Source organism: Camelina sativa, chromosome 17, assembly GCF_000633955.1.
Source record: "Camelina sativa cultivar DH55 chromosome 17, Cs, whole genome shotgun sequence".
Taxonomy (NCBI): domain Eukaryota; kingdom Viridiplantae; phylum Streptophyta; class Magnoliopsida; order Brassicales; family Brassicaceae; genus Camelina; species Camelina sativa.
Genome location: NC_025701.1, coordinates 34,106,802 through 34,122,955, shown reverse-complemented (window position 1 = coordinate 34,122,955; position 16,154 = coordinate 34,106,802). Strand labels below are relative to the sequence as shown.

At 38.3% G+C, this 16,154-nt stretch overlaps 1 protein-coding gene and 3 pseudogenes across 1 annotated transcript; 2 read left to right on the top strand and 2 right to left on the bottom strand.

The window, feature by feature from the left end:
- Positions 1–5,488, bottom strand: part of LOC104760052 — an 8,275-nt pseudogene extending 2,787 nt beyond the window's left edge.
- On the bottom strand, positions 5,632–6,273 carry LOC109129990 (annotated as a pseudogene).
- Positions 9,171–12,998, top strand: LOC104758897 (elongation factor 2). Its single transcript, XM_010481867.2, has 4 exons — positions 9,171–9,275; positions 9,939–9,974; positions 10,067–10,154; positions 10,336–12,998. The coding sequence occupies exons 2-4, from the start codon at positions 9,972–9,974 to the stop codon at positions 12,774–12,776; spliced, it is 2,532 nt and encodes an 843-aa protein (XP_010480169.1). The 5' UTR covers positions 9,171–9,275; positions 9,939–9,971; the 3' UTR covers positions 12,777–12,998.
- Positions 13,232–16,154, top strand: part of LOC104758896 — a 4,185-nt pseudogene continuing 1,262 nt past the window's right edge.

Sequence of the window (16,154 nt, the reverse complement as noted above, 5' to 3'; positions counted from 1 at the left end):
TACAGGCCGAAAGGAGTAGATAAAATGCTTGATTAGGTCAATACTAGAGGTATACTTAACTTTGAGTGACAAAATAAGATAAGTCTAAGTTTACTGACAAAAATGAATTGTTCTTAATGCCTGCTTGTTCATATTGCTAGTGCGACAGTGTGGTAGTATGTTCAAGGTTGATTGTTGCTAGTGCGACAGTGTGGTGACAAGGTTTTAGAGGTTCATTGTCTAGGAAATAATTGCTTGAGGCATGTAAGGCATCTGTACTGGTCTAGAACACTTTGGATTCGATTACCCCCATCCTTAGGAACTTTCGTATTTCATTTCTTGCATTTTCTTTACTTACTCGACCACTTATCCGATCAGGTACATGATAACCTGCATCGAATAATACCTCGAGCTGTTCATATTTTACTTTCATACTCGATCACCACCACTCGATCCTGTACTCGATTGCTTGCATCGAATGCATAGGTCGTGTGGTTTACTTGTTTATATTCTTTTACCTTGTTTATATTAGGACTGTTAGAACCAAACCCCATTATTACTTGGCTTGACTTGCTTGATTCTGATTGCATCCTATCTGCTAGCATTACAACCATTTGGATTGATAACCCTTTGTACTACAACTGCATAGGGAATTGATACCCTGGGTGAAAACCTGTCTATCAGTAACTCATCTCATATTTCATCCGCCATATTTTAGAGAAAGAGGAAAGCAAAAAGGAGACTGTGTTTCTCTACCCACCCAAAGTAAATATATATAGAAAGAGGTTAACATAAAATAAGATATATGGAAAACTAATAATAAGATAAAGGAAATAGACATTAACATATCTTGTAAGAAAACATATGTAAGGGAAGGAATGGATAAAACTGAGAAAGGGTTGAAAAAAGTGAAACCGTAAAAAGAGACTAGTAAGAAGAAAGTATTATAAAAACCAGAAGACAACAAATTTTTTTTTTTGTCACAGACGGGAAACGTTTCCAACATATAAAGTTTCCTTAATCCTCAAAACCGACTATACTTACTAGACAGAAGAAAAATTTAACCTTTTCTATAGTAAAATATTATAACCCCAATCTCCCTACTAATTAACCTTTTCCTCTTCAAACAGGTTTCCTAGCCATTGTGGATGACCCTTACCAACATAGGATTGTAACCTTAACCCAGTTATCACACTCTTTGCTATTTCAGAAGCTCCTTTATTGCACTTTGAAGGTTCAATCCACATAAACCAGTTTGGTTTATTCTTGGTGAAACTTAAAAGTTCAGCAATATGACCTATTAAAGCTGGCCACTCTTTTGGTTTAATTAAAGCTTTAATAATCTCAAAGGTGGAAGATCCAAAGGTTACATTATCTAAATGGTGTTTATTCATACTATCTAATGCCCAAGCCCAACTCCTAAGTTTAGCATCAAAAAGAGAATGTACTTGAGAGTATGTAAGAAAACTAAACCCCTTGAATCTCTTACCACCCAGGACGCTCCAAATAATTGTTTTTTTCTTGACCAAGTAAATCTAATATTGCACTTGAGCTCTCCCCATTTTGGAGGAATCCACTTTTTATCCCTGAGATCTTCACTATTCCTTGATTGAATATCTCTATTCTGAGCTAAACTCCATTGTTGGAAATCATCATATGCTTTGTCCACAATTCTATTTGCCATCGAACCAGCTCCTTCAAACAACAGTTTGTTTCTGTTTTTCCATAAAACCCAAATAATCCAAGGACTTACAGATTTTAACTGTTGAGGCATGTCTTGATTCTGCTATATCTGTAGCAAATGATTCATATTTGTGTAAATAGAATCCCCAAACCCATTCACAGGAGATGACAAAATAGAAAGTGCCCAAACTTGTCTAGCCAATGGACATTGAAACAGGATATGGTTGATTGTTTCATTTCCTCCCCACACATTAGACCTCTTGTTCTGAGTCTATCTTCCACAGCAACTGCTCCTCTTAACACCTTCCAAAAAAAAATTTTAATCTTTGGAGCAGTTAGTAGCTTCCATATACTTGCAAAAAGAGGATTTAAGGATGGATTTTCCTCAGCTTCTCGATACAAATTTTGATGAAATTTTCTACTAATTAGATCATAACCAGAATTGAGTGTATATAACCCGTTGTTAGTACCAGCCCAACAAAAAGTGTCTTCTCTCGAGACCAAAGGTCTTCTTCTTATCATAATCTGGATATCTTTCCAGGGAAATAAATCCCTTAGCAAATTCAGATTCCAATTCTTTGAGGAAGGATCAATAGTCTAACTCAATATCTATCAGAGCCTGCAGATTCATTGGTCTTATATTTTGTCCGTCAAAAAGCCACTTATCTATCCAAACCTTAGTTTGCTCACAATTACTAATAACCCGTGTCAATCCTTCCATTATTAATTCTCTACCAAATAAAATACTTCTCCAAGCATAAGAAGGTCTAGTTCCATTGGTAGCATTGAGGATATCAATATTTAGAAAGTACCTGCTCTTAAAAATTTTATAGAAGAGGCTGTCTTTCTTATTATAGAGCCTCCAAACTTGTTTGGCTAGTAAAGCTTGATTGAAACACTGAAGGTCTTTGAATCCAATTCCACCTAACACCTTAGGCATTGTTAATCTCTGCCATTCTATCCAGTGGATTTTCCTTGAGATTTGCATATTATTCCACCAGAAATCCATCATAACACTAGTCAGATTTTTGCAGAAAAGCAGGTCATTGCATACACTGGTAAAGCCATAGCAATAGACTTTAACAAAATCTCCTTTCCCCCTTGGGATAAGGTCTTTGCATACCAACCTGTCATTCTTGACTGAAGCTTTTCTTTAATAAACCCAAATAATTCTTTTTTTGATCCACTTAAGCATTCAGGTAACCCCAAATACTTCCCAGTTCCTCTTTCAGTAAGAATACCTGATCTCTTTTTAATCCAAGTCTTTGTTTCTTCTTCTACTTTTGCCCAAAGGTTATTGCTGACTTATCCAAATTAATAACTTGACCTGAAATTTGTCCATATTTAGATAAACACTCCATGATCTCTTCACACTCCTCTTTATTAGCCTTACATACTAGAAGAGTGTCATCAGCAAATAACAAATGATTCACTGAAAATCCAGCATTGTTAAACTCGATGCCAGAAATTTTACCCTTCTTTTCAGCCTGATTGAGAATATGGATTAAAGCCTTTGTACACACTACAAATATGAACGGGGACAGCAGATCTCCTTGTCTGATCCCTCTTCCTGGATTAATGTCACCATAAGGCTGACCATTGATTAAAACTGAATAAGATACAGATGATACACAAGCCATGATCCATGATATCCATTTCTGATTAAATCCAAGAGCCACCAGAATTCCTTCCAAAAAGGACCACTCTACTCTATCAAAAGCCTTTGACATATCGGTTTTAAACACCATAAACTCATTGGATATCTTCTCATTTGTTTTCAGATTATGCACAATCTCATGAGCGATAAGAATATTATCTGAGACTAACCTTTCAGATACAAAAGCCGATTGAGTTTGAGAAACTATATATGGTAAGTGCTTTTTGAGTCTTGCGGACAAAATTTTGGATACTATCTTGTACAACACCGAACACAGGCTAATTGGTGTAATATCTGTCATCCTTTGAGGGTTTATGATCTTGGGAATGAGACACAAATGAGTATGGTTCCATTCCTCTGGAAGAACTCTTGTGTGAAAGAAACCCAATACTTCCTTTATTATTTGTGACTTCACCAAAGACCAATGTTTCTGGAAGAATAATGCAGTGAATCCATCTGGACCTGGGGCCTTCTCACTATTAATTGAAAAAACTGCATTATAGATCTCCTATTCCGTAACATCTTGAGTTAGCTCCTGATTCATGACTGATGACACTTTAACTTGAAAACCTACCAAATAAGCATTGGTAGAGCTTAGATAAGAAGAAGTAAAAATATTCTCAAAGAATAAGGTTGCAACCTTTCCTTTTTCTCTATTTGATGTCTGTTCATTTCCATTCTCATCCAATAGAAAACTCAAGGAATTTCTCACTCTGTTGGAATTTACTACTGCATGAAAAAACCTTGTATTCTTGTCTCCTTCAAACAACCATTTCTCTCTGCTTTTTTTGTCTCCAATAGGCTTCCTCTTCATTGTAAGTGAAACCCAATTGTTCTTAAATAACCGCAATTCTAGGCCAGTAGGGAAATTGAGCACTTTTATAGTCATCTAACTCTTTTCTCAACCTCTTAATTATATTCTGAGAATTAGTATCAGAAGATTTTTCTAGACACTGATAGCTCTTCTACATTCGGTAATACTAAAGATAGTAGAATGCGTACCCTTAGAGATTACACTATTCCAAGATCTTCAAATAGCTTCAATACAAGCAGGATTATCGGCCAATCTTTTGTCAAAGCGAATTTGTCCTCTAAAAGTTTCCTGATCATTTATAAATTTTACCAGTACCGGTCTATGATCAGATCCAAAATTCTCAAGGAACCATTGATGAGAATTTGGAAACACAGAAAACCACGAGGAATTTCCAAAACATCGATCAAGTTTACATTGAACTCTTGATCATTCCGTGTTCCTCCCCACATATAACTATTCCCTGAGCTCCCCAATTCATGCATGTCACAGTTCTTCAACATATCTTAAAAAGGCTGAAATGAAGAGATCAACCGTCTAGGGCCACCTAACTTATCCTTATTAGAAAGGATTTCATTAAGGTCTTCTATCATACACCAAGCTTCTTTCCTATCAACACCAATACTATTCAATCTTTCCCACAAAAGAGGTCTGAGATTCATCACTGGATGACCATAAACATAAGACACAAACCAACTTTTATTATGTTGTGATACCTTCAAGTCTAGGAGATTTTTGTCTTCAAAAAGAATTTCAATCTCCAAATGATTTTTCCAGAAAATCGCCAAGCCACCACTCCTTCCTTCCGGTTCTACTGTATGCACATAATCATAAGCAAGCCAACTAAAAACTTGTAAAACAAACTCATCTGAGTTCATAGTCTCCATGAGGAATAAAATATCTGGGAAATGATCCTTTCTCATCTCCTTTAGATGTCGAATTGTCCAAGGTTTCCTCAAACCTTGGCAATTCCAACTTAAGACGCCTTACTGATCCAACGGCGGTTCACAAGGAACCACCTGATTGTTATCTGCCTTCATGCACTTTGTAAACACTTTCCTTGTTGATTTTGCTTTCCTTTTAAAAACTTTCTCAAACTGTTTTTGAGAGAGTAGTTCACTGACCTTTTCCTTCATAGGTAGTTGTTTGACCTTTTTAGCTTTTCTAGAACATGAAGTTTGCATCTTCCTTTTGTTATTCTCTGTTGGTACTGTTCCCGAAGAACTAGCCTTCATACTTCCTGTACTAAAGCCGACAAAAAGATCCAAGTCTGACAAAGCCTCTGACTCATCTTCATCAACTGAGTTTAATAACACAAGGTTACTTTGCTTTGAAGCACTTTTCATCGCATCAGCCATTATTTTTATATCCACAGAGTTCTCCTTCGGTTTCTCTATGTCTTTCAAAGCGATCCCTTTCAGTTTTTCTTAATCCTTAGAAACCAAGGAGGAAGGTTTTTTTATAACTGACTGCTTGAAAGAGCATCTATTCTTATCATGAGTTAGTCTTTGACATTGAAAGATCTTTTCCTGATCCTTTCATAATCAAAAGAAACTAAAACAATCTCCCCTGATGGTAATTGTTCTTCTTTAGAGTTAGGCAAAGGATTTGAGACATCTAACAAAACACGCACCCTAACATAGTCTTGAACTTGAGATTTCTCCTGATCGAAGACTACTTGCAAGACTTGTCCCACACACTCCACAATCTCTTGAATTGTTTCTTTGGTGTAGTAGTTAACTGGAATATTTCGAAGACGAATCCAAGCCGAGAGTAGCATCAAATAATCATCCGAAGGTTTTTCGATCCATTTCTCCATCATTACACACCAATCATCCTAAGTCAAAACTCCTTGTTTCAAAACTCCTTCTAAATCTTCTTCAGACTTAAAGAAAAATTGAAACTTGTCTTTTGATAGAGCAATACCCCGAACCCTATCATATAGCTTCCAAATTCTTGGCATGTCCAATATCCAATTAGACATCCTTTGATTCTCAGGATTCAGAAATCTACCCATAATACTACATCTATTTCTTTCGCTTGAACTGAACTTGGGTTGATTAGAGAGGACCAGAGGAGTATCATCTGTAATTGATATTTCTTGAAGGGCTTTTTCCTGATCCATATAAACAATAAGCAACATTTGTACTTTTGGAGTATTATTAGGTGTTATAGAGCTCTAAAAGGCTAAGGAAGGACTTGGTGTTAATTCTAGAACTAAACAAGAGAATTGGAAGTATCAGGAAGGGAAAAGAAGGCACTCGACAATACAACTCGACCAGGCACACGGTCGAGTACTGGGTCGGATTTATAACTAGCTCCTCAAAGATCGATTCAAATGAAAGTTTTGCATTTCGATTCAGCTTCCGCATCCTTCATCAAAGTTGTAGGAAATCGAGTATCCTTTCTGATGCCAGTGGTCTTAGTTCAATCATGGGTGTCTTTCAGGAGGTATCCCTGTTTTAGTGAACATATATCATCTCGAATCGAAGACTGGAACTACTTAACGGACCAACCACTCGACCATGCACTCGACCAAGCGCATGGTCAAGCACTTGCTGCCGACTCTCTGTTTTGTCCTCTAGCTAACTAGGTCTTCCCCCTCTTTACTATTTATATGTGTACTAGCACTTGTGGCCGCAGGCAGACACCTAGTATTTGCCATTTTTAGCTACTTTTACTTTATTGCATCATCTCTTATATTTTCTAGGTTTTTCATAGATTTGTAATCTTCATAACTTTGAATTTTTTGAGTATTTGCTTTCACTTCTTTGTTTTAAATTGTTCATCTCTCTCTTATCTACCTGATCATTTATGTTTTTTCATTTTTTGGGTTTGTGTTCTTCATCATGATTTTTAGATCTGAGTAGTGGATTGGGATCTTAGAGATGGGATAGGTTAGTATAGAGCTATGTCTATCTATATTGTTTAAGCTTGATTGTTTATAAATCCCTTCTGGGTTAGGTGTTCTCTATGCTATCATTGTTCTTAGAAGTTAAGGATAGATCTTAGGTGTTTTATCATTCAAAAAATGTTTAAGATGCTGGATAGACTAATACTGGAGATTATTGTGCTTATCCTAAGAGATTAGTTGTCTAGAGTGGTTTTGACAAAGAATAATCTGGAGTTTATTGCCTATTTAGTATGGTTCCACCAATGAGAGTTGGGTCAGGATGTTACCAAACTTGATTGCTATTATCATGAGAATGGATTAGCAAGTATTAGAAGATCATTGTTTAGGGATAGCTTTTGTGAAGTTTGTTAAACAATCTGGGTAAGCTTAGCGTGATACCAACCAATTACCCCCATCTCTAGGACCTATTTGCTCATTGTTTGTTATTGCTTTCATATTTAATCATTTGTCATCATTTATTTTGCATCTCTATTCTTTGTTTTACTTTTGTTCTTCGGTTATGCATCACTCGACCACCTGTTCACTTCCTTTTTATGTTCTTTTCTCATTGCAGTTTGCTCTTTATTGCATTTGATAGTAGTTTTCTCTTGCTTAGCATAGTGTATTGCACTTGTTCCGTAGTTTAATTCTGTATTAGTACTATCTTAAGTTGCCTTAATTTATTGCATTTGATTTCGGTTATTAGGTTGTTAGAAACAAATCAACTTGATATTTGGCTTACTTGAATGCATTGATCATGTTTTGACTGCTTAGATATCACACTTTTTATGGATTCACATACTTTATGGTACAACATCATAAGGGTATTGAAACACCTTGCATCCCATCTAATCATTCATGTTTAATGGTGATCATTAAGTTGAATAGCTGAATACAAAATTTAATATTAATAATATATCTATAATAATATCTGAAGTTATATTATAATTAAAAACTACAAATATAATTGAAATAGATTTTTTAAACTCATAATATTTGATTTTCTTAGATTATCAAGATTTCCACGATTGCTTTGTTAAATAACTTTTTTTAAAACCAAAAATATTAATTCAAACATAGATATTAAATAAATATAATTAAAAATAAAATTACATTAAGTTTTCATCTCATTCATTCCGTTCGTCTCCTATTTTGAGGTTGAACACTTTTCAGCCAAAAAGTGTTATTTTCCCGCTCCATGGTGGAATCCAATAAATTTGGGTTGAAAGAATATTTATCTCAAATGTGATTTTTTGACTGAACAAAGTTGAAATATACGTTCAACCACTTCAACTAGGTTGAAGAGTACATCTATTTGCAACCATAACTTTAATGTCAGTAAAAATGTAAAAAAAAACTGGAACTTTTAGAAAACATTTTGAGAATGTGAAGACAAAACAAATTGATAAATTATTTATAAGTTTTGGATTAATATATATGCATCACCATCATAAGTATGCATGTCAATTAGGGCCAAAGCCCGCGGGCTGGCCCTGAACAACATCGGACTCGGGCTTAAATATAAATGTCCAGAAAAAATTGGGTCTTTCGGGCTCAGCCCGTTTGGGCTATAGTGTTTTTTCGGGCTTAGCCCGACCGGGCTCGGACCAGCCCAAAAAGCCCTTAAACAAATATATTTGTACTTTTTTGTTAAACATTTTTGTTTGATTGCAATATTTGATTAAAATTTTATTGTAAATAAAGTTTTAAACTCTAATCCTAGTTTTCATATTTACTTAATAACCATACTTAATACTTTAAAATTTTTATTAATGATATTTTATATGATTTATATATTGGTTTATTTGGTTAAAGTATCGAAATTTGATTTAGTTATAAACATTTTCTATTAAATTAAGTTAGTTGTAGTTAATTAATATAAATGAGTTATTAAATTTTGATTGATTTGTTTTATAGTGCACCTTTAAACACTGGATTTTAGACTCGAAAATATTTCGGACCGGGCCGGACCGGGCTTATGCGGGTTTTATGGGATTCGGGCCGGGCCGGGCCAACCCGATTGACACCCCGTCGCAATCTCGAATCATGGGCTCATGAAGATTAATTTAACCAGATACGTAATGGCCCAATAAGGCCCATAGGAGCGAAAACCCTAATCGAGAGAGAAAAGAGCATATACATTATACTCATCGCCTCTCGTTTTGGTTACTACTGTATAAAGAGAAGCTTTCGGCTGCTTTGCACCTCTCTTCTCTCTCTCTCGCTCACTAGTCTTCATCTTTCTCGTTAAGGTTAGTCGCCGCATCGATCCTTACCGATGATTTGATTTCCATGTAGATGTTTGCTTTTTTCGTTTCTCTTGATTAGTTTTAGCAATTATGTTCCGTTCTGGTGTTTAGATGACCGACCGAGTCTTGCTGCATATCTCGTTTGATTGTTTCACCAAAACCTTTGATTCATCTCCGATAGTTGCTTGTTTTGATAAGTCTATTGTTATGCATCGTTTCGATTTTACAACTCGATCTGGTTTGGTAGATGATTCCGTTTTGGTGCTTAGATGACAGAGACTTGCTGCAGATCTGTTCTAATATCCTTTGATTGTTTCACCAAAACCTTTGATTCATCTCCAATACTTGCTTGTTTTGATAAGTCTGTTATCCTGTATCGTTACTCGATCTGGTTTTGTAGAAGATAATCTGAGTATTTTCAGTTTTTTGTTCTGTCTCTAAGTAATGGTAATACATATCCTTTGTTCTTGAGAATAATTTACGAAAAATTATCATAGTCTTCAGTTGTTTATATGTATCTTCATTTCTGTATGATTTTTATTTGTTTTGTTGCAAGCGTGATATAAGCTAAAGTTTCCCTTCTTATTGTCTGATTTGTAATGAAAATATCTCAGTCAATCAATCTAATTCAATTGCTAATCCTTACTTTTTTCATTGATATTGCAGAGATTTTGGAGGTGACAACAAAAGTTTTACAAAATGGTAATACTTTTGTTTTGGTTCTTATATAGCTATGCATTTATACTATAAGGATTTATGCTTAAATAAAAGACCTTTGTTATATACACTTGCAGGTGAAGTTTACAGCTGATGAGCTCCGACGGATTATGGACTACAAACACAACATCCGTAATATGTCCGTTATTGCTCATGTTGACCACGGTATATTATTAATCACCTCTCTTTTGAGATTTTTCAGCCTTTGTGCATAGTTATTAACTGTTTTAAAATTAATTATCTCTTACTTCTCTAATCTGTTTTGAAAATTAAATACTATCTCTTGTTTATTTGCTTAACGAATTGAAATGTAAACTAATGCATCGTTATTTTATTTGATCAACAGGGAAATCCACTCTCACTGATTCCTTGGTTGCTGCTGCTGGTATCATTGCCCAAGAGGTTGCTGGTGATGTTCGTATGACTGATACCAGAGCTGATGAGGCAGAACGTGGTATCACTATCAAGTCCACTGGTATTTCTCTCTACTACGAGATGACTGATGCTTCTTTGAAGAGTTTCACTGGAGCCAGAGACGGAAACGAATACCTCATCAACCTTATCGATTCACCTGGACATGTTGACTTTTCTTCTGAGGTTACTGCTGCTCTCCGTATTACTGATGGTGCTCTTGTCGTGGTCGACTGCATTGAGGGTGTGTGTGTTCAGACTGAGACTGTTCTACGTCAGGCTCTTGGTGAGAGGATTCGACCTGTCTTGACTGTCAACAAAATGGACAGATGTTTCCTTGAGCTTCAAGTTGATGGTGAGGAGGCTTACCAGACTTTCTCGAGGGTCATTGAGAATGCAAACGTCATCATGGCTACGTACGAGGATCCTCTCCTTGGTGATGTTCAGGTTTATCCAGAGAAGGGTACTGTTGCGTTTTCTGCTGGTCTCCACGGTTGGGCGTTTACACTTACCAACTTTGCCAAGATGTATGCTTCCAAGTTCGGTGTTGATGAATCTAAGATGATGGAGAGACTCTGGGGTGAGAATTTCTTTGACCCTGCCACCAGGAAATGGACTAGCAAAAACACTGGTACCGCGACCTGCAAGCGTGGGTTTGTCCAGTTCTGCTATGAACCCATCAAGCAAATCATTGCCACTTGCATGAATGACCAGAAGGACAAGTTGTGGCCTATGTTGGCCAAGCTTGGTGTCCAGATGAAGAACGATGAGAAGGAACTGTTGGCTAAACCTTTGATGAAGCGTGTTATGCAGACGTGGCTCCCTGCAAGTACTGCACTACTTGAGATGATGATCTTTCATTTGCCATCTCCCCACACTGCCCAGAGGTACCGTGTTGAGAATCTGTATGAAGGTCCCCTTGATGATAAGTATGCAAATGCCATCAGGAACTGTGACCCCAATGGTCCTCTCATGCTGTACGTGTCTAAGATGATTCCTGCTTCTGACAAGGGTAGGTTCTTTGCCTTTGGTCGTGTCTTTGCTGGTAGGGTTGCTACTGGTATGAAGGTCAGAATCATGGGTCCCAACTTTGTTCCTGGTGAGAAGAAGGATCTGTATGTTAAGAGTGTTCAGAGGACTGTTATTTGGATGGGTAAGAGGCAAGAGACTGTGGACGATGTTCCTTGTGGTAACACTGTTGCTATGGTTGGGCTGGATCAGTTCATCACAAAGAATGCTACATTGACTAATGAGAATGAAGTTGATGCTCATCCCATTCGCGCCATGAAGTTTTCTGTGTCTCCTGTTGTTCGTGTCGCTGTTCAGTGTAAGGTTGCATCTGATCTTCCTAAGCTTGTTGAGGGTCTCAAGAGGCTGGCCAAGTCTGATCCTATGGTTGTGTGCTCAATGGAAGAGTCAGGGCAGCACATTGTCGCTGGTGCAGGAGAACTCCATATTGAGATTTGTTTGAAGGATCTCCAGGATGATTTCATGGGTGGTGCAGAAATTATCAAGTCAGACCCTGTGGTCTCTTTCCGTGAGACAGTATGCGATAGATCTTCACGCACGGTAATGAGTAAGTCTCCTAACAAGCACAACCGTCTGTACATGGAAGCAAGACCCATGGAGGAAGGTCTAGCTGAGGCTATTGATGAGGGACGTATTGGTCCAAGGGATGACCCTAAGACCAGGTCCAAGATCTTGGCGGAGGAGTTTGGATGGGACAAGGATCTTGCAAAGAAAATCTGGGCGTTTGGACCTGAAACCACAGGGCCTAACATGGTGGTTGATATGTGTAAGGGAGTTCAGTACCTTAATGAAATCAAGGACTCAGTGGTGGCTGGTTTCCAGTGGGCTTCCAAGGAAGGTCCTCTTTGCGAAGAGAACATGAGAGGCATCTGTTTTGAGGTTTGTGATGTGGTTCTTCACTCTGATGCGATCCACAGAGGAGGTGGTCAGGTCATCCCAACAGCCAGAAGAGTCATATACGCTTCCCAGCTCACAGCCAAGCCTAGACTTTTGGAGCCTGTATACATGGTTGAGATCCAGGCACCAGAGGGAGCTCTTGGAGGAATCTACAGCGTGCTGAATCAGAAGAGAGGACACGTCTTTGAGGAGATGCAGAGGCCAGGGACACCACTGTACAACATCAAGGCGTACCTGCCTGTTGTGGAGTCGTTTGGATTCTCGGCTCAGCTTAGGGCAGCAACCTCAGGACAGGCATTCCCGCAGTGTGTTTTTGATCATTGGGAAATGATGTCGTCTGACCCTCTTGAGCCAGGAACTCAGGCCTCAGTGCTTGTGGCTGATACCAGGAAGAGGAAGGGTTTGAAGGAACAGATGACTCCACTCTCTGATTTCGAAGACAAGCTTTAAGCTTTCATCAAAACTTTTTGCCCTCTTTCGCTATGGTTTACTTTTTTTTTTTGACGATCACTATGGTTTACTTCTCTATCTTATTTTTGTAGTGGATGCTTAGGTGGTGAGAGTTTATGTATCTGTAGAACGCAAAACAAATATCCAGTAATATGTTTCATCATCATCATTCGTTACTTTTATATTTGAACTTTGTTTAATAAAAAGTTGTGGACAATATTATACGGTCTCTGTTTGAAGTTTAAACTTTACAATTAAAGTTGAAGTGGTTAACTTCTTCACCTTCAGTTTTCAACTTTCACGTTTTGACTTTAAAGAATGATGAATGGGAGAGAATACAAAAACATCATCATATACGTGCGGTATTGTTGCAATCTTGAACCATTATGGGCTTGAAGGCCCATTAAAAGGTGAATCTGAAAACCCTAAACGAGAAAAGAGCATATACTCATCGCATATCGTTGGTTACTACTATAGGAAGCTTTTGGCTGCTTAATATCGCCTCCTTGCACCTCTCTTCTCACTCTCTCTCTCTCTATCTGGCTCTCGTTCTCATAAGGTTGGTCTCCGCATCGATCTTTTCTCTTCGTTGTTCATCGATTCGATTTCCAGGTTGATGATGTTTACTTTGTGTTCGTTTGAGCAATTTTGTTTCCGTCTTGCTGTTGATCTCTGTTAATATCGCTTTGATTCATCTCTGATTCTTGTTTGTTTTGATAGAGGTCTGTTGTTATGTACCGTTCGTTTTTATCTTTTCTTCGATCTGGTTTGGAAGATCTTTTTTGTAGATGAAACTCTGAATAGAAGACAAACGTTTTCCAAATCTGGTGTGCTTGAATCGTAATTTACTTGCTTGTATGATTTGTTTGTTGCAAGCGTTATCATTTGTTATAAGATGGAGTCTGTATACATCAACATGTTTTCAATTTCTCAAGCTAAAGTTTCCCGAATTGGTATTGAGATGTTTTAATACGAGATTATTCAATTGCTAATTCATTTTTTTTTGTTTGTTTCTCTTGTGATATTGCAGAGATTTTCTAGGTGACAATTAAAAGTTTGACAAAATGGTAAGATTTCTGTTTCTTATTTGTTATATGTCTTTGCTATTGGGATTGGATTGGGATTTTAGCTTAACACTTTTTTTTATACACTTGCAGGTGAAGTTTACATCTGAGGAGCTTCGGAGGATTATGGACTATAAACACAACATCCGTAATATGTCCGTTATTGCCCATGTTGACCACGGTATAATCATCTCCTTCTTTTTGATAATCGTAATCTGTTTATAAATTGTTCATTCTTTATATATTGAGCTCTAATCTGTTTTGAAAATTAAATACTATCTCTTGTTTATTTGCTTAACGAATTGAAATGTAAACTAATGCATCGTTATTTTATTTGATCAACAGGGAAATCCACTCTCACTGATTCCTTGGTTGCTGCTGCTGGTATCATTGCCCAAGAGGTTGCTGGTGATGTTCGTATGACTGATACCAGAGCTGATGAGGCAGAACGTGGTATCACTATCAAGTCCACTGGTATTTCTCTCTACTACGAGATGACTGATGCTTCTTTGAAGAGTTTCACTGGAGCCAGAGACGGAAACGAATACCTCATCAACCTTATCGATTCACCTGGACATGTTGACTTTTCTTCTGAGGTTACTGCTGCTCTCCGTATTACTGATGGTGCTCTTGTCGTGGTCGACTGCATTGAGGGTGTGTGTGTTCAGACTGAGACTGTTCTACGTCAGGCTCTTGGTGAGAGGATTCGACCTGTCTTGACTGTCAACAAAATGGACAGATGTTTCCTTGAGCTTCAAGTTGATGGTGAGGAGGCTTACCAGACTTTCTCGAGGGTCATTGAGAATGCAAACGTCATCATGGCTACGTACGAGGATCCTCTCCTTGGTGATGTTCAGGTTTATCCAGAGAAGGGTACTGTTGCGTTTTCTGCTGGTCTCCACGGTTGGGCGTTTACACTTACCAACTTTGCCAAGATGTATGCTTCCAAGTTCGGTGTTGATGAATCTAAGATGATGGAGAGACTCTGGGGTGAGAATTTCTTTGACCCTGCCACCAGGAAATGGACTAGCAAAAACACTGGTACCGCGACCTGCAAGCGTGGGTTTGTCCAGTTCTGCTATGAACCCATCAAGCAAATCATTGCCACTTGCATGAATGACCAGAAGGACAAGTTGTGGCCTATGTTGGCCAAGCTTGGTGTCCAGATGAAGAACGATGAGAAGGAACTGTTGGCTAAACCTTTGATGAAGCGTGTTATGCAGACGTGGCTCCCTGCCAGTACTGCACTACTTGAGATGATGATCTTTCATTTGCCATCTCCCCACACTGCCCAGAGGTACCGTGTTGAGAATCTGTATGAAGGTCCCCTTGATGATAAGTATGCAAATGCCATCAGGAACTGTGACCCCAATGGTCCTCTCATGCTGTACGTGTCTAAGATGATTCCTGCCTCTGACAAGGGTAGATTCTTTGCCTTTGGTCGTGTTTTTGCTGGTAAGGTTGCTACTGGTATGAAGGTCAGAATCATGGGTCCCAACTTTGTCCCTGGTGAGAAGAAGGATCTTTACGTTAAGAGTGTTCAGAGAACTGTTATTTGGATGGGTAAGAGGCAAGAAACTGTGGAGGATGTTCCTTGTGGAAACACTGTTGCCATGGTCGGACTGGATCAGTTCATCACCAAGAATGCTACCTTGACTAATGAGAAGGAAGTTGATGCTCATCCCATTCGTGCCATGAAGTTTTCTGTGTCTCCTGTTGTTCGTGTTGCTGTTCAGTGTAAGGTTGCATCTGATCTTCCCAAGCTTGTTGAGGGTCTCAAGAGGCTGTCCAAGTCTGATCCTATGGTTGTTTGCTCAATGGAAGAATCAGGCGAGCACATTGTTGCTGGTGCAGGAGAACTCCATCTTGAGATTTGTTTGAAGGATCTGCAGGATGATTTCATGGGTGGGGCCGAAATTATCAAGTCAGACCCTGTGGTCTCATTCCGTGAGACTGTATGTGATAGATCTTCACGCACTGTAATGAGTAAGTCTCCTAACAAGCATAACCGTCTGTACATGGAAGCAAGACCCATGGAGGAAGGTCTTGCTGAGGCAATTGATGATGGACGTATTGGTCCAAGGGATGACCCTAAGATCAGATCCAAGATCTTGGCAGAGGAGTTCGGATGGGACAAGGATCTGGCAAAGAAAATCTGGGCGTTTGGACCTGAAACCACAGGGCCTAACATGGTGGTTGATATGTGTAAGGGAGTTCAGTACCTTAATGAAATCAAGGACTCAGTGGTGGCTGGTTTCCAGTGGGCGTCCAAGGAAGGTCCTCTTGCTGAAGAGAACATGAGAGGCATCTGTTT

Coding starts and splice junctions, on each gene's coding strand:
- LOC104758897 (XM_010481867.2), top strand. Junction 10,155..10,335: donor TATTGCTCATGTTGACCACG/GTATATTATTAA, acceptor TTTGATCAACAG/GGAAATCCACTCTCACTGAT.